The sequence below is a fragment of the Capra hircus genome, chromosome 27, assembly GCF_001704415.2.
Source record: "Capra hircus breed San Clemente chromosome 27, ASM170441v1, whole genome shotgun sequence".
Classification (NCBI taxonomy): Eukaryota; Metazoa; Chordata; class Mammalia; order Artiodactyla; family Bovidae; genus Capra; species Capra hircus.
The window spans coordinates 42,200,611-42,225,346 of record NC_030834.1 but is presented as its reverse complement, the minus strand read 5'-3'; the positions used below and the strand labels follow the sequence as shown (position 1 = coordinate 42,225,346).

The 24,736-nt window shown below is 39.1% G+C and overlaps 1 protein-coding gene across 1 annotated transcript in view; it reads right to left on the bottom strand.

Moving 5' to 3' along the window:
* The window catches only part of CSMD1 (CUB and Sushi multiple domains 1), a 2,085,346-nt gene that overhangs the window by 209,614 nt on the left and 1,850,996 nt on the right, over positions 1-24,736 (bottom strand). The window contains 2 exon segments of the mRNA XM_018042044.1: positions 413-531; positions 18,569-18,673. Of these exon segments, the coding sequence (XP_017897533.1) occupies positions 413-531; positions 18,569-18,673 (224 nt within the window).

Sequence of the window (24,736 nt, the reverse complement as noted above, 5' to 3'; positions counted from 1 at the left end):
TTACTGAACTAAATCATAAGAACAGCTTGCAATGTAGGACCAGCACAAGACTCAGAGTCGGTCCAGTAATTGGGTTGCTGGGATGGTACTATTAACTAGACTGTGTCATGCTTTGTCTCTTAGAATTTTATCTGTATAGTTACTGGGAGACTGCACGTTTCATTTTGAAATAAAATTATTATGTAAAGAATATACTCAAACTTGAAAGGATCTTTTATCATTCAGAAGCTATTTCCACATCATCAATGAATTTATCTGTATGCACAGTTAATTCAAGAGCTCTGATTCACAAACTGAGTGAGAAACTAAGTTAGGTCTCTGTGTGCACATCTTGGGCTTTATCTTAAGTGAGCTGGCAGAGGGTCACCATGCTGAATCCATTATTAAGAACTTCAACAACCAAATGAAATACCTGCAGTGTGTACCCAGGCTCGCACTGGAAGGACAGCACATCATTCACCATGTATCGGTCTCCAGTTTTGATGCTGTTACTGGGAAGGGCTGGCTCTTGGCAAGCCGCGAGACCCACGGCTATGAAAATGCAAGACACACACTTATAAGCCATGTAGAATAAACAGTGTTCTCATTATTCAAATAGCAAAACAGTGTTTCTCTGTTGCTCTTCTCCTGTAGAAATGAACAAAGATGTTAACTTTCTCTTGTTTATCAAGAAAACTTTAACTTCCAATCAGCTATGAGCTAAATCGTAAATATTGCTTTGTTTCATTTTTTATCATGTATTGAATCTAGCATTTCTTGAAAGAATAAATTTCTTTCCTCCCACATTTAGCATAAAACACACCAGTTCTAATGTATACACATTTTAAAAGATCTTTAAAGAAACTGCTTCCTAGATGCAAACACCTATGATATGGCTCCTTTGCTTTTTGTTTTTCAAGCATATTTAGCAGTATTTTTGAAAAACTTTAACTGTGAATCTGGGAATTCTATCCTTCTGGAAAAATATGAGAACAAATATTTTATATTCAGTCTATCTCCTTCTCATTTAAAGAAAACAACAACAACTTAGTGGAAACTTTCCTAAATGGAATTGCCTCTAGTTAAGGCACTAAAATGTTTTAATTGCATCATAAAATATTGGAATTCAGCTTAGAATATCAGACAAATTAACTCTAAGGAACATTTAACATTGATGCTTGCTGGAATCAAGATTGCCAGGAGAAATATCAGTAACCTCAGATATGCAGAGGACCCAACCCTTATGTCAGAAAGTAAGGAAGAACTAAAGAGCCTCTTGATGAAAGTGAAAGAGAAGAGTGAAAAAGGTGTTTAAAAACTCAACGTTCAAAATAAAAGGAATCCAGATTGGAAAAGAAGTAAAACTCTCACTGTTTGCAGATGGCATGATCCTTTAGAAAACCCTAAAGACACCAAAAAATTATTAGCACTAATCAATGAATAAAGCAGAGTCTCAGGATACAAAATTAGCACACAGAAATCCCTTGCATTCCTATAGACTAACAATGAGAAAACAGAAGGATAAATTAGGAAAACAATTCCATTCACCATTGCGATGAAAAGAATAAAGCACTTAGGAATAAATCTACCTAAAGAAACAAAAGACCTATATATAGAAAACTATAAAACACTGATGAAAGAAATCAAAGAGGACACAAATAGATGGAGAAATATGCCATGTTCATGGATCGGAAGAATCAATGAGTATACTACTCAAAGCAATCTATAGATTCAATGCAATCCTTATCAAGATACCAACGGTATTTTTCACAGAACTAGAACAAATAATTTCACAATTTGTATGGAAATACAAAAAACCTCGAATAGCCAAAGCAATCTTGAGAAAGAAGAATGGAACTGGAGGAATCAACCTGCCTGACTTCAGACTATACTACAAAGCTACAGTCATCAAGACAGTATGGTACTGGCACAAAGACAGAAATATAGATCAATGGAACAAAACAGAAAGCCCAGAGATAAATCCATGCACCTATGGACACCTTATCTTTGACAAAGGAGGCAAGAATATACAATGGAGAAAAGAAAATCTCTTTAACAAGCGGTGGTGGGAAAACTGGTCAACCACTTGTAAAAGAATGAGACTAGAACACTGTCTAACACCACACACAAAAATAAACTCAAAATGGATTAAAGATCTAAACGTAAGACCAGAAACTATAAAACTCCTAGAGGAAAACATAGGCGAAACACTCTGACATAAATCACATCAGGATCCTCTATGACCGACCTCCCAAGTGAAAATGAAGTCGCTCAGTTGTGTCCAACTCTTTGCGACCCCGTGAACTGTAGCTCACCAGGCTCCTCTGCCTATGGGATTCTCTAGGCAAGAATACTGGAGTGAGTTGCCATTCCCTTCTCCAGGGGATCTTCCCGACCCAGGAATCAAACCCAGGTCTCCTGCATTGCAGGCAGATGCTTTAACCTCTGAGCCACCAATGACCCACCTCCCAGAGTAATGGAAATAAAAGCAAAACTAAACAAATGGGACCTAATTAAACTTAAAAGCTTTTGCAGAACAAAGGAAACTATAAGCAAGGTGAAAAGACAGCCTTCAGAATGGGAGAAACTGTGACTGCAGCCATGAAATTAAAAGACGCTTACTCCTTGGAAGAAAAGTTATGACCAACCTAGATAGTATATTCAAAAGCAGAGACATTACTTTGCCGACTAAGGTACCTCTAGTCAAGGCTATGGTTTTTCCAGTGGTCATGCATGGATGTGAGAGTTGGACTGTGAAGAAAGCTGAGCTTTGAAGAATTGATGCTTTTGAACTGTGGTGTTGGAGAAGACTCTTGAGAGTCCCTTGGACTGCAAGGAGATCCAACCAGTCCATTCTGAAGGAGATCAGCCCCGGGATTTCTTTGGAGGGAATGATGCTGAAGCTGAAACTCCAGTACTTTGGCCACCTCACGTGAAGAGTTGACTCATTGGAAAAGACTCTGATGCCGGGAGGGATTAGGGGCAGGAGGAGAAGGGGAGGACAGAGGATGAGATGGCTGGATAACATCATGGACTTGATGGACGTGAGTCTGAGTGAACTCCAGGAGTTGGTGATGGACAGGGAGGCCTGGCGTGCTGCGATTCATGGGGTTCCAAAGAGTCGGACACGACTGAGAGACTGAACTGAACTGAATAGCAAATGAAGCAGCTGACAAAGAATTGATATCAAAAATATACAAGCATTAGTATACTGTATTGGTGTTTTTCTTTCTGGCTTACTTCACTCTGTATAATAGGCTCCAGTTTCATGTGGCGGATTCATGTTGATGTATGGCAAAACCAATACAATATTGTAAAGTAATTAACCTCCAATGAAAATAAATAAATTTATATTTAAAAAAGAGACAAGTGGGATTACATCACACTGAAAAACTTCTGTGTATCAAAAGAAACAATCAATAGGGCAAGGGTCAACCTATGCATTGAGAGAAAATGTTTGCAAACCATATATCTGATAATGATTGATATCCAGAGCATGCAAGGAACTCACACAACTAAACAGCAAAGAATCCTCATTTTAAAAAGTGAACAAAAGACTTGAACAATTATCCACAAATACAAGTGTGCATAACAAGCATATGAAAAGATGCTCAACATCAGTAATTATTGGGATAATGCAAACTTAAACCACAATGAGCTATCATCTCACACTCATTAGGATGACTGTTAACAAAATAAAAGGAAAAAACAAGTGCTGGCAAGTTGTAAAGAAACTAGACCCCTTGTGTACTGTCAGTGACAACAGAAAATGTTGTAGCAATTATTAAAAACAGTATGGAGCTTTCTCAGAAAACTGAAATATAATTAATGCATGGTCCAGCAACCCCACTTCTGGGTATATATCCAAAAGAGGTGAAATCAAGAGTACAGTGAGGCGTTGTGTTTAAAAAGGCAGAGATAGTAAAACCTGAAGAAAATCATGGCTACAGTTCATGAGAATGTCAAGGTTTAGAGGAAGTGACATTTAAAAATGAAAAGATAAATAGATGCTCAAATTAGGATTTTTGAAACAATGTGTTCTTGCTGATTCCATAGCTGTTATGAAGTATTGCATAATCCCATGGTGAAATGTAGTAAAAACCCTCCAGGAAAGGAAATTTTGCTTCATTTGCATTTATTACATGGCACATAAAGAATAGACAACACTGATATAGGAAATTCAATAGTTTAGGCAGTGGGAAATAGCCCTGTCTCATTTCACCTTCCAAAACTGCATTGCTTCTTGACACTTGAAACTTTTCTCATCACTCACTTCATCCACTTACATGACTGGCGTCCACTCCCCTGAGTCTACTGCCTTGATCAAAAGTCTGATAGGACTAAGGCTCTCATTAATGATTAGCTGCTGGCTGGCTAAGTCACAGAGCCACTATCATTACTTATTCCATTTCTTCCTTAGTTACCATGAAAAATTTGCGAGACTGGCTGTAGAATAGAGAATTCTTTCAAGTTTTAACATCCAAAGGATGAATTTGATAGAATAATGTCATGAATTTTAAGCTAGTAAGGAGACCCTGAAACCAAAGTAATGGTTAGAAAAATGGAATACTCATAATTTTCAAGTGACCACAATTTATCAGTAAAGTCATATTTTTTTGCATGTGTGACTCTTCTGCAATATGTTCTCTGTAAGAACAAATACTCTCTCTCTACACTCACCCATTATTAAGGCATAGAGAATCTAAATGGGTATAGATAAAACCACTTCAAAAACTGATTAATACTTTCATGTCATTTTACTATATGTGGACTCAGAAACCCACTGTGACTCAACAATTTTGCTTGTCCATAATATTCATAAACTCAGTTCACCTAAACAATATAGTATTTAATAAAAGTGAACACACTCAGACAGTAAATGATCTATAAAATCATAATGAGGGTTGTGAGTTTGAGTTCACTCAGTCATGTCCAACTGTTTGTGACCTCATGGACTGCAGCACACCTGGAGATTCTCAAACTCATGTCCAACAAGTCAGTGATGCCTTCCAGCCATCTCATCCTCTGTCATCCCCTTTTCCTCCTGCCTTCAATCTTTTCCAGCACCAGAGTCTTTTCCAATGAATCAGTTCTTTGCATCAGGTGGCCAAAGTATTGGAGTCTCAGCTTCAGTGTCAGTTCTTCCAATGAATACTCAGGACTGATTTCCTTTAGGACTGACTGGCTTGATCTGCTTGCAGTCCAAAGGACTCTCAAGAGTCTTCTCCAATAAAAGCATCGATTCTTTGGCACTCAGCTATCTTTATGGTCTAACTCTCACATGCATACATGACCACTGGAAAAACCATAGCTTTGACTAGATGGACCTTTGTTGGCAAAGTAATGTCTCTGATTTTTAATATGCTTTCTAGGCTGGCCATAGCTTTTTTTCCAGGGAACAAGTGTTTTTTCATTTCATGGCTTCAGTGACCATCGGCAGTGACTTTGGAGCCCAAGAAAGTAAAGTCTGTCACTGTTTACATTGTTTCTCCATCTATCTGGCATGGTGTTATGGTAGCAGATGCCATGATCTTCGTTTTTCGAATGTTGAGTTTTAAGCTAGCTTTTTCACTCTCCTCTTTCACTTTCATCAAGAGGCTCATCAGTTCTTCTTCACTTTCTGCCCTAAGGGTGGTGTCATCTGCGTATCTGAGGTTCTTGATATTTCCCCTGGCAATCTTGATTCCCGCTTGTGCTTCATTCATCCAGCCCAGCATTTCATATGATGTCCTCTGCATATAAGTTAAATAAGCAGGGTAACAATATGCAGCCTTGATGTACTCCTTTCCTGATATTGAACTAGTCTGTTGTTCCATGTCCAGTTCTAACTGTTTCTTCTTGACCTGTGTACAGATTTCTCAGGAGGCAGGTAAGGTAGTCTGGTATTCCCATCTCATGAAGAACTTTCCACAGTTTGTTGTGATCTACAGAGTCAAAGGCTTTGACATAATCAATAAAGCAGAAGTTGATGTTTTTCTGGAACTTTTCCTATGATCCAACAGATGTTGGCAATTTGATCTCTGGTTCCTCTGCCTTTTCTAAATCCAGCTTGAATATCTGGAAGCTCATGGTTCACATACTGTTGAAGTCTGGCTTGGAGAATTTTGGAGGGTTGCTTCCTATTGTTAATCAGGCTCTTTGCCATTGTCATAAAAATGTAGTCACACAGTAGTCTTCAACTGCAAATATCTCAATCAGTTTTTTTTTTCCCCCATACGTTTGTGTGCAACCCCGTATTGCAATTATTGAGGATTATGAGGAATAATGGAGATAGAAATGGCAACCCATTCCAGTATTCTTGCCTGGGAAATCCAATGGACAGAGGAGCTTGGGGAGCTACAGTCCATGGGGTCACAAGTGTCAGACACGACTGAAGCAACTAAACCACCAAATTGAGAGGAAAACTCCTGCTATAAATGAGAGGTACATTTGCAAAAGACTCAGATAAGAAAATCAGCAATGCCAACAGCAAGTAATCCACAACTGAGCAAAAAGTATTTACAAAGGTCTACACAACTTTCATTTGCAAAGTTTATTAGCTCAACACTTTTAAATAGTCTTTACTCATAAAGTCACAAGATTCAATAAAAATCAAATGTTTTGAGCATTGATAAAAAATAACCATAAAAATCTATTTGCTTTCTCTATTTGTGGCTGCTAAGTCACTTCTGCTGCTGCTGCTGCTGCTAAGTTGCTTCAGTCGTGTCCGACTCTGTGAGACCCCATAGACGGCAGCCCATCAGGCTCCCCCATCCCTGGGATTCTCCAGGCAAGAACACTGGCGTGGGTTGCCATTTCCTTCTCCAATGCATGAAAATAAAAAGTGAAAGTGAAGCCGCTCAGTTGTGTCCAACTCTTCGTTACCCCATAGACTGCAGCCTACCAGGCTCCTCCAACCATGGGATTTTCCAGGCAAGAATACTGGAGTGGGGTGCCATTGCCTTCTCTTGCTTTCTCTATTACTCCTCACTTGAAAATAACTGGATGTACTTTCAGAAATCTGACTATGAGTGGGATGGATGGACCCCATGGAGAAGTCAGTATTTTGAGTCACCGCATCTTCGCAAAAAGTACTCAGATCAAATACACTTTCAAGGCCAGACCCGAGGGCCTTATTTTGAGCTTGACCCAACTCTACATCCATCAGCATTGCTGACTCCTCTGAGCCAGAGAACTAAACTGATGACTCCTGTGACAATCACTTCTCCTGTGAGGATGCCAATTCTCCTGTTCCTGTCCAAGTGGGTCTCTACTCAACAACCTAGTTGATCTGTTTGAAAAATAAGTCAGATGATGTCACTTCCCTGACAGAAACAATTCAGTGTCTTCCAATTGTTTTCACAACAAAATCCTGGGCTGTGAGGTGGGGAACACTCTTCAACCGGTTCCCTCTTTCACTCTTGTTACCTGCCTCTCCTTCGACTGTTCCCAAGGCTCCCTCTGCAGTTGACATTTCTTCAGGAGTATAACAAGTGCTTTCCACCTGGGGTGCCCACTGACAGTTTCCTTTGGCTGCAATATGTTTCTGTAAGTTTTTTTGTGACTGAACGTTGGGTATTGTCTCATTCTTCCTTCAATAAATATTTTCGGCCTAAGAGCATTGCAGTTACTTTGTACCTAAGAACTCTGTTCGTGTCAAGGTTCTGAACACAATCTACAACCATCACAGTGCTTTCTTGTATATCATGCTCCCATAACTAAAATGTACATTCTGCATGAGCTGAGACCATACCTGGTTGCCCCATGACACCATCTACAGAGGTTGGAGGACAGAGCAGGTATACAGGAGATGCTCCAACAACTGGGGATGAGTGCAGTGACACTCACCATTTATTTTAGGGAGACAAGAATAGGGAAGGCAGAAAATTATCATCAAAAGGAGATGAAATCACAGCAAATGTGGACACTCTATGAAAACCATTCAAAATAGAAAACAATCAAACACAAAAATAGTCTCAAATGAGACACAACTGGGGGTATGCACCAAATGACAACTTGAGTTCCAAAATCACTGTGGACACTGACAGCAGCCATGAAATTAAAAGATGCTTGCTCCTTGGAAGGAAAGTTACGAGAAACATACATAGCACATTAAAAAGCAGAGACATCACTTTGTTAACAGTCCATGTAGTCAAAGCTGTGGTTTTTCCAGTAGTCATGTATAGATCTGAAAGTTGGACCATAAAGAAGGCTGAGTGTTGAAGAATTGATGCTTTATAACTGTGGTTCTGAGCAGAAGACTCTTGAGAGACCCTTGGACTGCAAGGAGATCAAACCAGTCAATCTTAAAGGAAATCAATCCTGAATAGTCTTTGGAAGGAGTGATGCTGAAGCTGAAGCTCCAACACTTTGGCCACCTTATGCAAAGAGCTGACTCAGTGGAAAAGATCCTGATGTTGGGAAAGCTTGAGGGCAGGAGGAGAAGGGCATGACAGAGGATAAGATAGTTATATAGCCACACTGTTCAATGGACCTCAGTTTGAGCAAACTCTAGGAAATAGTGAAGGACAAGGAAACCTGGCATTCTGCAGTCTATGGGGTTGTGAAGAGTCAGACATGACTTAGAGACTGAACGACAATAACAATTTGAAACCAAACTCCTTTTCATGTGGGCAACACTCTGAGTCACGGTCTGAACGAGTAGCAGCAGAATTTGTCTAATGATTGATGATTCTCTCAACAGAAACCAGAGACTAGCTGATAAATAGAGTTAATGATGAGACCCACCTCTGAAATCAGTGTGGGGACAGTAGGTAGTGGTCAGTAGAACTTAAGATTAAGCTCCAGTTTTGTACACTCTACCCTTTCCTTCCCAAATCTGTTAATGCCTGAAATTCCAAAGACATATCCAAGGACAACTGGAAAACTGAATTTCGATCCCTTTATTTTAGAAGACATTTAACTAAATACCCCAGGGATTAAGTAGTTAAATCACATCTTTCACTTAAATGTGATGCTTGGTAAACTGCCAAAATATCACTGTTAGTAGGAAAGTTTTAATCAGTTACCAGATTTTTGTGTGTGTTACTTTCAACCTCAAATAAAGTTAGGATTCTCCTGTCACCCAACAAAGGTCTGTTACTATTGAATGCCTAAAATAGTCTTGTAAGAGAGACCTCATGTTATCAGAAGGGGCTCTGGAGCTGTCTGGAGTGTTAGAAGTCAGGATATGCAAGACTTTAAACTTGCCTGTGGTTCTTGGTGCAGGGACCATGGTAGGAGATAAAGAAGACATGAATTGTCAGTTGGTGCTAATGATATTCATTTTAATAGGAGGTGGGAGTTGAGAGGGTGTCAGAATATATAGATCAACAAATGATTGACATACAGTTAAATACAAAAATGGGCTTAAACTGATATGATTAAGAAGATCAACTTATTACATGACTGAATGGGCATGGCTTACTGGACACCCACTCTGGTGGAGGGACAGAGCTGTCACCTCTGGGTGCACAGAATGAAATACTCATAGATGCGCCCTGGGACATATGAGGTATCATCTTGTGCAATGTGTCATTGGACTGTGATGTTTATTTACACTCACCAAGTTGAGAAACCTTATTAGTATTTTTAACGTAGTATTTCGAAGTGCCATTAAAATATGTATTATTATAATCAGCTAAACCCCGAAACAAAATTTTTTGTGTTTAAACAAATTTTTAAATGTATTAATATTAACAATTTGCATGTATATGTGAGGGTTATTGTAATCATAAAGGGCTACTTCAAGCTGTCAATATTCAACTATTCATCTTGCTAAAAATGTGAAGTACTTTTCATTTCTAAAACTTAAGGCATTTTCCAGAAATTTTAATCATTAGATATTTCCTTTTGAGTGCCAGTTCTGAAATGAGTTCACAAAGGAAATGAATGCACTGCTTACTTGATCACTACAAACAGGGGGAAAGTATTTTAAAAGAACATGCATTATAAACACAGCTTTAGTGATGATATTTTGTTGACCCAGAAATCAATGCAGTTTACTATATGACAGCCCACTCCAGTATTCTTGCCTGGAGAATCCCATGGACAGAAAAGTCTGGTGGGTGACAGTCCACAAGGTCGCAAAGAGTCCGACATGATTGAAGTGACTTAGCAAACACAGCACAGCATTCTATGTTCTCACCATTATATCAAAAGCTGACACCTGATTGTCATGTAAAGTTCACTCCTGAATTTTATAGAAAATCTTTTTTTGAAGACAACTTCAGTTGTAAACTATAAGTACTTTATAGAATATACAACGAAGAAGGAACTTATCTCTTTTAATTACTGTTTCTTTTTAAAATGATAATTAAATTCTATTTCTTCTTTTGCTTTTATTGCCATAAATCTGAAGCTAAATTTAGTGCCTAACAATAGCAATTACTTTAATCTCACTGGCTAATATATTTATGTGTTTCTCTTTGTTTGGTTGTCTTTTAAAATTTTTTTCTTTTAATAATTTCTTTGTTGTACATTACATATTTTTATCTTGAGTATTCTAAAGAACAGACAGATTATCTTTTTATAAAAATCTTGACAGTCTTATTTTTTATTCATCTAGGTATGTACACTTTGAGTGAGATGTTACAAAATCATGATCAGTTCAGTTCAGTTCAGTCACTCAGTCGTGTCCGACTCTTTCCAACCCCATGAATCGCAGCACGCCAGGCCTCCCTGTCTATCACCAACTCCCGGAGTTCACTCAGACTCGCTTGCATTGAGTCAGTGATGCCATCCAGCCATCTCATCCTCTGTCGTCCTCTTCTCCTCCTGCCCCCAATCCCTCCCAGCATCAAAGTCATGATATATAATATTAATTTTTACTATACACATAACTACTAAGTATCTAAATACACATGAGAAGGACTTAATCATGCATAATACATTTTGAACTTGTACCGCAAAGAGTACTATGTTACAGTTAGTTCTAGGTCAATTTTTACTTGAGGAAAAATTTGTCTGAAATAATATAATAGTAAAATATTTTATATTTATTTTATAATCATCATTCTAAGTAATAACCATTAATACTGTTAACTTGCAAGCATGCCAAAATGTGAAAAAAATCTCCATTTGACTCTACCTCGTTAAGGATAAGCACTCATTTCAAACAAAGGAGGAGTCATTATACTTACTTTTCTCTGAATTTTTGTTTTTTCATAATAACTACAAATCACTAATTCCAAACTCCCATCTTTTTTCAGAATAAATGTGCTACTACAATACTACTGTCTCTTTTTCTCTATCACATGAGGCTGTCATGGCCACAGCTTAGCTGTCCCAGGGTGTGACCTATCTGTATACTGCCCTGTATCAAAGGCCCTTAGTCTGAGACACGGGAGATTAGCTTCCACATCGGAACACGTCCTCTGTTGTGCTACTGTTTAGAGAAGAATAGCTAACTTTTCGGCTCTGTAGGACATTTGAAATTCACACTGCACAGTAGCTTCTCTATTTCACTTGCCTTCCAGGGGTCAAATGTCATATCTCATAGACTCCAAAAGTATTTTGTTAACTCCAATGGATTTCCCAATAATGAACATGAGAGGAAGAAGGCCTTTTGAGAAAGCTAGTACGTGAAGAAAAGAAATTATTATGAAAATAATTCATAAATAGAATTATTTTGGTGCTGTTTAGACTCAGCACCACAGATTAGCACTAAACAGGCTTGAATAATCGCAGTGGCCCCTCACTGGAGGTCAAATACACTCATTGGGTTTATGACATTAACTTGGCATAGGTGCCACTAGATGAAGTCTTATATGGTTCCCTGTGGACCCAGAAATTATCTTCCAACTTAGCAAGATAGAGTGGTGAGTAAGCTCAGTCACAGTACTGGGTCTAATTTAATAAACAAGGTGTTAGTAATGTGAAGCATGATCATTCAACAAGCACTGCCATACGCACAAATCAGGATAAACAGTTTCTAATTCAAGCAATCTTCAATGGATAGTAATTCTCAACTAGATGAACTTATTCTAATAATATATTTATAATGTAAATATATATTAAATTTAATTCTATATCATTTATCAGTAAATATCTCTGTACTTTTTCACAGCTATGAAGAAACCTATCTTACTAACTTAAAGTTATGTGTATTACATGCTTAGTTTATGAGACTGTAGGAGTGTGTGTGTGTCTTTATATGCCATTTGGCTCTGTTCAGGTCAGTTGCTCAGTTGTGTCCGACTCTTTGCGACCCCATGGACCACAGCACGCCAGGCCTCCTGTCCATCACCAACTCCCAGAGTTTACCCAAACCTTGTCCACTGAGTCGGTGATGCCATCCAACCATCTCATCCTCTGTTGTCTCCTTTTCTTCCTGCCTTCAATCTTTCCCAGCATCAGGGTCTTTGCAAATGAATCAGCTCTTCACATTAGGTAGCCAAAGTATTGGAGTTTCAGCTTCAACTTCAGTCCTTTCAATGAACACTTAGCACTGATCTCCTTTAGGATGGACTGGTTAGATCTCCTTGTAGTCCAAGAGATTCTCAAGGGTCTTCAACACCACAGTTCAAAAGCATCAATTCTTCGGTGCTCAGCTTTCTTTACAGTCCAACTCTCACATCCATACATGACTACTGGAAAAACCATAGCCTTAACTATGTGCCGTTAGCAGGTATGTTTTGGTTTTTGTTGTTAAACAAGAAAGGATAATGAATATGTATTAGACGGACAGATTATACTTATAGATAGATGATTTTGTTTAAAATTGGTCATTCTAGAAACACTTCTTCATGGTCAATCTAAATATAATTTTAGTATTCATCTATCCTTGAAGTAGAGCAATTTTAACACCCACAAAAGGCTTCCATTTCTACCTTGGATATAGAAATATGTAAAATAAAATCTCAAGTCCACTTGAATAGTGAGAAAATTTAAACTACAAATCATAGCCATTGTTGAACTCATCAGGGAGCTGAGGTTTCAGGTACCCAGGTGACACCAGTTCCCAAGGATTAGTGCCTCCAAGGGGAGGCAGGGCACATGGATGTCACTGTCACTGTGATGGATCACAGGAGAGGAAGGACCGACTCCCATAGGCAAGGATAGATTAGCTACCATCTTAGCAATGGCCAGTGCCCAGCATGGGTCTCTGGCTGCCCAGGGTCCTAGACAGAGGGAGGTTCTGCCCTTCTGTCCTTGCACCTCTGCTGAGTAATTAAGAGAAACACTGGGGGCCTGGTAGAGCCTGGAATCAGCCTCTCCCTTATCACCTCTCACCACCACCAAATATCACTGTTTCTGTGGAGAGGGGCATGGAATCCCATGCATTTCCCCGAATATTTCTCTTTTAGGAAAGAAAGTTAAACCACTTTCAGTAGCAAAAGCCTGTTCTCTCCAGGGCACAAGAAGAGAGGCACTGCATCTTGGAGAAAGGTATGTAGAGAAACTCTACATCTGGGGTGTAGCAGGAGAATCCTCTGTCAGTACCAAGACCACGGTCTTCTGACACTAGGGGACAGTCAGAAAATTCTCTTCAAATACCAGCCATAGGTGGAAGCTTACCACCTCAGGAGGGTGGGCAAGATTGCTGAGAACACCCTACCCCACCATGCACAGACTCTCAGGGTCTGACTCTGGCTGGGAGAGAACTACCTTGACACCAGTGTAAGCTTAACGTGGAGTAACAAGCAGCGTCTACTACTGGGGAGATACAGAAGTCTGGAAGGATACCATCTCTTTGGAAAAGGCATTTAGGGAAGACTGATAGCTAAGGTTGGAATAATGACTGAGAAAAAGCCTCCAACTAGGACTTGGCAGTTGCAGCTCACCACTGAGGGATCTGATGCTCTGAAAGTAACCATAGCAACAAAAGAGCGCAAACCCATGGAAACACCTGATTCAACAGGCTAACCTAAGTGGCGCCCATTCCTAGCACAAATATTAATGGCATCACTGAGTCAATGCTCATGTGTTTGGGCAGAGTCAAGGAGATAGTCAATGACAGAGGAGTCTGTCGTGCTGCAACCCAGGGAATCACAAAGAGTCAGACATGACTTAGCAACTGAACAACAATAAGGTAGGGTTCTACTCATGGTGCCCATCTTTAATAAAGGATTAAAAAAACCACTTTGTCTAGAGATAAAGTAGTAAGACTTTGCACAGTCATATAGTGGAATAATGGACAGATACATCAAATGTAAAAATATGTTAAAACATCTAGTGGACAAGATAGCATTCATGAAGAGATGGAGAAATTATGACAGAGAGAATAATTATAAGAAACTGGCAAGTGGAAATTCAAGGGGGAAAACACAATGTCTGAGATGAAGAATTATTTCAGTGGACTCATTAGCAGACTTAACATAGCCAAGGAAAGACTCAGAGAATCAAAGGTTAGTAGCAACTACCAAAACTAGAACACAGAGTGTGAATAAAACAGAAGTGCATCCAAGAATTGTGATAAATATCCACATGTCCAACAGACATGGGAATGGAGTCCCCCCTAAAATAAGGAAAAGAGAATGGGGGAAGGAAATATTTGTCATGATAATGGTCAAGACTTTTTCATAAATATTATAATGGAAGACATTAAACCCTAGATCCAATTATGCAAGAGTCGCTGAACAGGATGAATATCAAGTGTGCACAACACGTGCGTGTGCACACACACACCTAGACACACCATCATCTAGCTGATGAAAATAAAAAATAAAGAGAAATTTGTAAAGGAAGCCAGAAAACAGGGACGAATACACTGCCAAAAGAATTACAGCTTACTTCTCATCACAAACTAAACAATGAGAAGACGATGAAGTGGCGTATTTTACGTGTGCGAGCGTGTCATGTGCTAAGTTGTGTCTGCCTCTTTGTGACCCCGTGGACTGTAGCCCACCAGGCTCCTCTGTCCATGGAATTCTCCCAGCAAGAATACTGGAATGGGTTGCTATTTTCTCCTTCAAGGGATCTTCCTGGTGCAGGGATTGAACCTCTGTCTCTGCACTGGTAGGCAGATTCTTTACCATTTAGCCACCAGGAAAGCCCTATTTTTTAACATACTGAAAAATAACTTCTGACCCAGATTTCCAAACCCAGCCAAAATATCTTTCAAAAAATGAAGGTAAAATGATGGCTTTCTCAGAAAAACAATAGCTGGGAAAATTCATTGTCAGCAGACCTGCCCTATAAGAAGGATTGAAGGAAGTTCTTTAGATAGAAAAATAATTAAATGGAAACTTGGATTCACTCAAAAAAATAAAGAGCTCCATAGATGCTAAAAATAAAGTAAATAGAAAACCTTTATTTTCTTATTTTATTCACTATGAAAGATCAATATTTAAAGCAAAAAAGTAGAAAAATATTTGTAGGTTTTATAATATGCAAAAATAAAATGTAAAACAACAATAACATGAATGATGGATAGAAGAAATTAGAAGTACAAGTTTGTAAGTTTCACTAGACACAAGGTAAAACCATATTATTTGAAGGTAAGATGTGTTATATTAAAGAATATATTTTAAACTTGTCTAGAGAGAACCTTAACGTTTTTAAGACTTTCCTCTAATAAGACCATAGTGGAGGTAAATTGGGACTTAAATAAAAGATTCAATTAAATGAAACACTATCAGAAAAAGAGGGAAAAAATCAATAAAATACAAATAGTATCAGTAGCAACACTCCATCACGGTTTGGGTGTTTAATCTTATTTGTCCTCTTCCCAATAAAAGTGCTTTTTGTTTGAAAAATCCCTGTCAGTGTTCATTTGGAATTATGGACTGTTATGATTAACAGGGGGCTTCTCTGTTGGCTCAGTGCTAAGGAATCTGCCCGCACTGCTTGGGTTCGATCTGTGGGTTGGGAAGATCCCCTAGAGAAGGAAATGGCAACCTGCTCCATGATTCTTGCCTGGAGAATCCCATGGATAGAAGAGCCTGGCGGGCTGTAGTTCATAGGGTTTCAAAGAGTCGACGTGACTAAAGCGATGTGCACACATGCACCTAATTAACAGCATCTGGCCTTCACTTTCATGCGAGAAACTCAGATGGAAGCAGGGGTGGACTTGCTGTAACAGCTCAGGTTTTAGGATCCGACCAACTGCATCTCCAGAGTCCCAGGCCCCTTTCTCTTCCACATACGATTCAGCAACTAGCGACAGGTGGTGTCTCCCTTAGTACAGAAGGGTGGTCTGTGTGCTCTTTCTGATTGGACGGTTGTGATTCTCGGGCAGGTGCTCATTTGTGATGAAACACATCTGTGTCTACACGTGTTCCTTCTGTCAGTCGTCAGCAGTCTGACTCTGACCTGAGCAGGCTAAACACATGAATGACTCTGCTGCTTCTCCTTAAGGGCCTAGTGTTACTCGCTCAGTCATGACTGACTCTTTAAGATCCCATGGGCTGTGGCCCACCAGGCTCCTCTGTCCATGGGATTTTCCAGGCAAGAACACTGGGGTGAGTAGCCATGTCCTTCTCCAGGGGATCTTCCTAACCCAGGTCTCCTGCATTGCAGGCAGATTCTTTACCATCTAGGCCACAGAAAAGCCCTTTTAAAACCTAAGTGTACCTCAAAAATGGAGTTCTTTTGAGGAGAATTGATTAAATAGCTGTAACATGTTTATGGCAAGACCAGGAACAGAGCTTGTTGCTGTTTTTACTCTTATTTCATGGGTATATATTTTAGTGAAAAATCTGAATTGAAAGATGTGCAGACTGGAAATAAACACTTGAAGGGAGATGTAAAAATCTGTTAATGGACATATATGGCTAGGTCCCTTTGCTGGCCACCTGAAACTATCACAGCATTGCTAATCAGCTATATACTCCAGCATAAAATTTAAAACAAAATTAAAAAGAAAGGCCCAGAGAGCAAAAAAAAAAAAAAAAAACAACGTTAGAAGGTTATGAATATTAGACAGTTTTTGACAACTTACTTCAACAATCCTTATTTGTTTGGTGTTCACCTTGATAAGATTAATTCTACAAACACTTTGTATAATCCAAATTTTACACTGACACACAGAGTTAGAACAGAGAAATGCCTGCCTCGAAACACAGAAGATAAGGGCATGATCCTCAGAATACTATCAGTGTCTGAAAACAATGACTCAGTAAAGAAACTCACAGATGAAAACGTAGCATTCTGTGTGGCCAAGTAAAAAAATAAATAGATTAAGTAATGAAACAAGGCCTTAGATCCTTGAACAAGATTAATTTCAGTAAGCAATACATTCATCTTTCTTTTAATGAATTTAATTGAGAATAAGATGAAATGTAGGTGATTACTATTAATATATTGTTGGAGCTGAGGTATGTGTGAGTCATGGATAATATTTCACGGTAATTATAGACTAATTATTTCAGTAGCTCCTCTTTCTATAAGGAGTGAATGAAGAGTCAGAAGCCACAAGATCACTTTGAGAGGAAGAGATGGGCACATTGATCAAATCTAATGCTGCTAAAAATATTAGTGAATTTACTGACACTATCATAAATAAGGTTTATAGTTTCCTATCTACAGATGTTCACCATATGTATCAAAGTAGTGATTTTTCCAGACATATTCTACATAAATAACATCCACAGTATCATTTTACGCTGTCACTAATGCAGTCCCATTCAAATAAATTGAAATAAACTTGCATACAAATGCTGGTAATAAGTAAGGAAATTCAACCGGAATGCAAAACAGCCCTGTGGTTTGTGTCTGGTTCAGAATATTTATCATCAGCTGGAAATCTGGCCATTCAAATATATGCATGCATTTACATCCCAGCAAACTGTTTATCTCAATTCAAAGGATCACTTATTAAAGCTTATCCATGTATTTGATTATTTGCAACTGCTTATTAAATGAGATGAATATCAACATTAAGCATTTTTAGTGCTTGAAAACACGTTCTAAAATAAACTTCACTCTCATTGGAAATTCTGATTTTGCTTTTACAAGGTTTACCTGCATAATCAAACGTCAAAGTGGATTTGTGAGTCTGACCTTTGCCATCCCATTTATCAGACTATTAACTCACTCTCACATCCATTTTTTAAAAGGTTAACATCTCCTTTGCGTTACCTTCTTCCAATTAAAATGAATAATACACAAATATAGGCACTGAAGGGGCGGCTCTCTGCTGGTCCCATTCTAACAGCCTCTGAGACTAGAAGTAGAAAGAGCTTATGACCATAATCTATTTGGAAATTATGACTTCTACATTTTTAGATCCTTATCTGAGTATTTTCTACCACTCACAAGAAAAACTAGCAATATTACAAATGGGTATTTTGTACTTTTTTCTTTTTAACACAAACAGCCTGAAAGCAAAGCCAATGTTTTATCAAATTATTCCATATCCTAACTTCTTCATTTCCCTATAAATTTTTCTTTCACAATATAATTATGTTATACAATAAGATACAGTTCAAATAATGATATATTATAGTATTATGATATAATTATGTAACAAAATATTATATTAATATTAATGAGTGTAATAACAATATAGTTCATAGAGATTGGTTTTGTAATACTCAACTACATGGAACTTCTAAACATAACTTTAGAACAAAATTTAACTGTGTAATAAAGGCAGGGATCCATTTCCCCTTTAAGAAAATCACTCAGCATCACAGGGAAAGCCAGATGCAGAGACAGGGGAGCTTACTTTTGTACTCCAGGTGGAAGCCAGCAGCAGCCACGCTGATGTCTGACTGGAAGTGCAGGTAGAGCTGGTTGGACGTGCTATTGAGCAGCGCTGGCACCGTGGTACCTGCAGGAAGCGATACAAGCTGGGCTTTAATATCAGGGATGTGTTCACTTCTCTCATTACAGAATCATAAGAATATCACACTAAGTGCTGTAAGTCAGAGAAGGATATACATGATATCACTTATATGTGCCATATAAAGCATAATACAAATGAATCTAATTACAAAACAGAAACAGACGAACAGACACAGAGAATAAATTCAAGTTTCCCAAAGTAGAAACGGAGGCAGGAAGTGATAAATTAGGAGTCTGAGATTAGCAGATACACATTCATGTATAACGTAGACAAACAACAATGATATACTGATATACTGTTCAGCACAGGGAACTATATGCAGTAACTTATAGTAACCTATGATAGAAAATAATCTGGAAAAATACACATTATTCAAGAGAATCACTTTGCTGTACACTGAAGCAAACACCGTACTGTCAGTCAATTATATTTCCACAAAAAAGAAAACACTGAGGACATCTGTTTCGGTGTACAGATCCCATTAGCTTGTCTGATCGTCACATATTTAATCCAAGTATGGGCTTTGATCATTACAGTTTGAGCTATTCTCTTTTTCCAGGCATGGTAAGAAGTTCCCTTTCCTTTTTTTCACTTTGGGCTGGTTTTATTCCTTGCCTCCTGTACAATATTATGGACCTCTGTCCATTGCTGTTCAGGCAGTCTGTTTACAAGATCCAATCCTTTGAATCTATTCATCATCTCCACCGCATAATATAGAGGATTTGATTTAACCTGTACCTAACTGGCCAAGTGGTTTTCCCCTCTTTCTTTAGTTTAAGACTGAATTTAGATATGAGGAGCAGAAGATCTGAGCCACAGTCAGCTCCAGGTATTGTTTTGGCTGACTGTATACAGCTTCTCCATTTTCATTCACAAAGAATGTAATCGATCTGATTTCAGTATTGACCATTTGGTGATGTCTATGTGTAAAGCCGTCTCCTCTGTTGTTGAAAAAGGGTGTTTGCTATGACCAGTGCATTCTTTTGGCAGAATTCTGTTAGCCTTCGCCCTGCTTTATTTTGCACCCTAAGGTCAAAAATGCCTGTTACTCCAGGTATCTCTTGACTTCCTACTTTTGCATTCTAATCCCCTGTGATGAATGGAAAATCATTTTTTGGTATTAGTCTTAGGAGGTTTTCTAGGTCTTCATAGAACTGATCAATTTCAGCTTCTTTGGCATTAGCGGTGGGGGCATAGACTTGGATTACTGTGATGTTGAATGGTTTGCCTTGGAAATGAACAGAGATCATTCTGTCATTTTTGAGTCTGTACCCAAGTATAGCATTTTGCACTCTTGTTGATTATGAGGGCTATTCATTTCTTCTATGGGATTCTTGCCCACAGTAGTAGATATAATAGTCATCTGAATTAAATCCACCCATTCTCATCGATTTTAGTTCACTGATTGCTAAGATGTCCATGTTTACTCTTACCATCTCCTGCTTGACCATGTCCAATTTACCTTGATTCATGGACCTAACATTCCAGGTTCCTATGCAAAACTGTTGTTTACAGCATCAGATTTTGCTTTCATCACCAGACAGATCCGCAGCTGAGCATCGTTTCTGCTTTGGCCCGGCCGCTTTGTTCTTTCTGGAGCTGTTAGTAGTTGTCCTCTGCTCTTCCCCAGTAGCACATCGGACACCTTCTGACCTGGGGGCTCATCTTTCGGTGTCATGTCTTTTTGCCTTTTTATACAGTTCATAGGGTTCTCATAGCTAATATACGGAGTGGTTTGCCATTCCCTCCTCCAGAGGTATGTCATATTGTACAGGAGGCAGTGGATAAAACCATCCACCAAAAAAGAAATGCAAGAAGGCAAAGTGTTTGTCTGAGGAGGCTTTACAAATAGTGGAGGAAAGAAGATAAGTGAAAGCAAAGGAGAAAGGGAAAGGTATGCCCAACTGAATGCAGAGTTCCAGAGAATAACAAGGAGAGACGAGAAGGCCTTCTTTGATGAACAATGCAAAAAAAAAAAAAAAAGAGGAAAACAACAGAAAGGGTAAGACTATAGATCTCTTCAAGAAAATAGGAAATATCAAAGGAACATTTCATCCAAAGATGGGCGCAATAAAGGACAGAAATGGTAAAGACCTAATAGAAGCAAAAGAGACCAAGAATAGGAGGAAAGAATACACAGAAAAACTGTACAACAAAGATTTTAATGACCCAGATAACCACAATGGTATTGTCTCTCACTCAGAGCCAGACATTTTGGAGTGTGAAGTGTGAGCCTTAGGAAGCACTGTTGCCAATAAAGCTAGTGGAGGTGGTGGAATTTCAGCACAGCTATTTAAAATCCTAAAAGATGAATTGATAAAAGTGCTGCACTCAGTATGTCAGGAAATTTGGAAGACCCAGCAGCGGGCACAAGACTGGAAAAGGTCAATCCTCATCCCAATTCCCAACAAGAGCAGTACTAAAGAATGTTCAAACCACTAGACAATTGCACTCATCTCCTATGCTAGTAAGGTTATGCTAATAATCCTCCAAGCTAGGCTTCAGCATCATGTGAACCGAGAACTTCCACGTGTTTCAGTGGGTTTAGAAAAGGTAGAAGAACCAGAGATCAAATTGCCAACATTTGCTGTATCCCAGAGAAAGCAAGGGAATTCCAGAAAAACATCTACCTCTGTTTCATTGACTATGCTAAAGCCTTTGACTGTGTGGATCATAACTGTGGAAAACTCTTAGAGAGATGGAAATACCAGGCTATTTTATCTGTCTCCTGAGAAACCTGTATGCAGGTCAAAAAGCAATAGAACTGGACATGTAACAGTGGACTGGTTCAAAACTGGGAAAGAGTGCATCAAGGCTGTGTATTGTCACCTAGCTTATTTAACTTATATGCAGAGTATATCATGTGAAATGCTGTACTACAGACTAGATGAAGCACAAGCTGGAATCAAGATTGCAGGGGGAAATATAAAAAACCTCAGACAGTGGATGATACCTCTCTAATGGCAGAAGATGAAGAGGAACGAAACAGCCTCTTGCTGAGGGTAAAGGAGGAAAGTGAAAAGGCTGGCTTAAAACTCAATATTAAAAAAGAAAACAAAACAAAAAAACAACCTAAGATCACGGCATCTAGTCCCATCACTTCATCGCAAAAGGTGGAATCAATGGCAAATTTCCTCTTCTTGGACTCTAAAATCACTGCAGAGGGTGACTACAGCTGTGAAATTAGAAGATGACTCCTTCTTGGCAGGAAGCTATGACCAACCTAAACAAGTGAGTTAAATAGCAAAGACAGCACTTGCTGACAAACGTCCACGTAGTCAAGGCTATGGTCTTTCCAGGAGTCATGTACAGATGTGAGAGCTGGACATACAGAAGGAAGAGTTCTGAACAATTGATGCTTTCAAACTCTGGTGTTGAAGACTCTTGAGAGTCCCCTGGACTGCAAGAAGATCAAACCAGTCAATCCTAAAGGAAACCAACCCTGAATATTCATTGGGAGGACTGATGCTGAAGCTGAAGCTGCAATACTTTGGCCACCTGATGTGAAGAGCTGATTCACTGGAAAAGATCCTGATGCTGGAAAAGACTGAAGGCAGGAGGAGAAGGGGACAAGAGAAGATGAGATGTTTGAATGGCATCACGGACTCAATGGACATGAGTTTGAGTGAAGTCTAGGAGATGGTGAAGGATAGGGAAGCCTGGCGTGTTGCACTCCATGGGGTCACAAACAGACACGACTGAGCAACTAAACAACAACAAGAAGCTCCACATTTCATCTGCCCTCCTCAGACAGATGTGACATGTCTTCATCATATCAGTGAAAACACAGACATTCTTATGCTTTACCATGTGTTTGATTATTCACATTGCCTTTTTTTTAAATCAATGTAACCATTTGCTTTTTTTTTCTAACTTGCCATGAACAAAGAAGGGTAAAGCCTCAACATACAAGTCATATGGAAGTTGGGGAAATAGTTAGACTGTCGATCTGATGTAATATGTTACTCAGAAGAGGTTGTTTTTGACTATAGGTTCTCTTCTTTATCCCTCTGTGATTCATATGGAATAATGTTCCCTCTGAAATCTGCAAACAATTTCAATGAAACATACAAGGAAAGGAAAATGCAGGTTTATTTTATATAATGCTTCCTTTAATTAAAATGTTCTAGCCTGCATTGTAGCAGCTGACAAGTAGGGAAATTTAGAGATGCTGAGGACGAGGGTGGAACCAGAGCCAGGGTGCTGCAGGGTCCTGAGGAAAAGGAGATGTCCTTCAGCCGGACGCTTAGAATGCATTACCAGAATGCATTATGATACGGGAAAGCAATAAGCTAGCCTAAGTCCCTCGTTACCCACGGGGTACATGCTTGATATTCTACTGTATCCAAGTCATTTTCTGAATAAGTACACATTTCCTGTGTGTGAAGGAGCTATTCCTCGGGTAAAACTCCTCCCCATGGTGCAGGCAAATTCATGGATGGTGATGATGCTAATGTGTAAATATTATACATTATAGACATACATAGTATAAATACTATTTTAAATAACAAAATAAGGAAATAAGCTGGTAATTATCCAAGACAGATGAACAATGTTGCAAGGGCAAGATCCCCGGTGGCCCTTCACTTTCTACTCAAACAATTCTAGGACCCTCAAGCAGCTGTAAGCAAACCAATGACCCCAGGTAAGAACTGCATCCTAAAAATAGATTAAGGACATCTCATTAACCTTGAATTAGCATGTAGTCTTTCAGAAACTCTTTGGGTTTACGGAAGTTCACCCTCAGTTTGACAATGTGCTGGGACTAGTAATATGTATACGGGCTGCGTTGTTGGCTAATCAGTATACAAAGTATTACCTGACTGTTTTGGAAGAAGAACAGGGTAAAAATGGAAGACAAAAGAAAATACCAGGTACACTCCTAATGATTGTGTGTGTGCACACGCATGTGTATGCCCACAGATATGTACATTCTTTGGAAGACAAATTTCCCACTTGAGATCTGGGGCCAGTGCCTCAAACCATTTTCCCTGACTATCCAGGTGGGGTTGTCTGTGGGAGGCAGAGTCTTTTCAGACCTAAACTTGTGAGTATACAATTCACTATAAGACACTGTGTTTGCTGAATGATAAACAGAAAATGACTGCAGATTCAACCCCTTTGTTACTCAAACTTGGTTTGATGGATAAAGATAGATAGAGAGACAGACTTTTAAGAAACTGAGTCATGGAGAGGAGAGGGAAAACATAAGCTTATCCCTATGACCAGCAGACACATTTAAAGAGATTCTTTGAAACTAATTAATAGTTAACAGTGCAGATGGGGGAAACCTGCAAGGTGGGGTGACCTTGCCTGTTTCAGGAAGTCTTCTGCCTGAGGATCACCTTTCCTCCATCTAGGCTGTACCAGAAGCAGTGTGCTGTCTGCTCAGCAGTAAGCAGGGCACACGTGGGCATGTGGGGATGGACTAGTGAGGAGGAGGAAAGGGGGTCTGAAGGTCAGGGCGCTGCCTGCACCTGCTCGCTGGGCCAGCTCGACCCACCCCCACACCAAGACAAGAGGGAAACACCCAACAGAAACTCCAGTTTTAATCCACTTTCGTTCAAATTGTGTGATGCTTGCTGTCCTCTCATTCTATTTTTATTTCTGTATATTTTGGGTGATGCCTACAGAAAGTACAAAGCTAATGTAATGTTATTATGATGATCTAACTAATCCAAAAAGTAAGTTCTTGTTACAGCATTTGTATAACTTTCTGCCTGGTTTTATCTATGATTTCAGATAGTCAGTGTGTTTAATCGCCTTCAGCCCCCAGCCAAGTCATCTTCACACACACGTTCTCAACATACACTTCTGACTTCTTGTCTTTCCTGACTATGTTGCAGTGCAGTCGGAAAACTCACTTCTACTGCTGACTGTGACATAAATCAGTCCTGTTACTGAAAACATTTGAAGATGTTCCAATTCTGTGAAGTCAAAATAACAGTCCAGTTCTTGTGTGTGAGTCAGACATGCACTGTGTGTATGAAAGGGCTTAGTGAATCATCACGGCCCCTCTAAACATCACTATTAATTGCAGCAAGGACG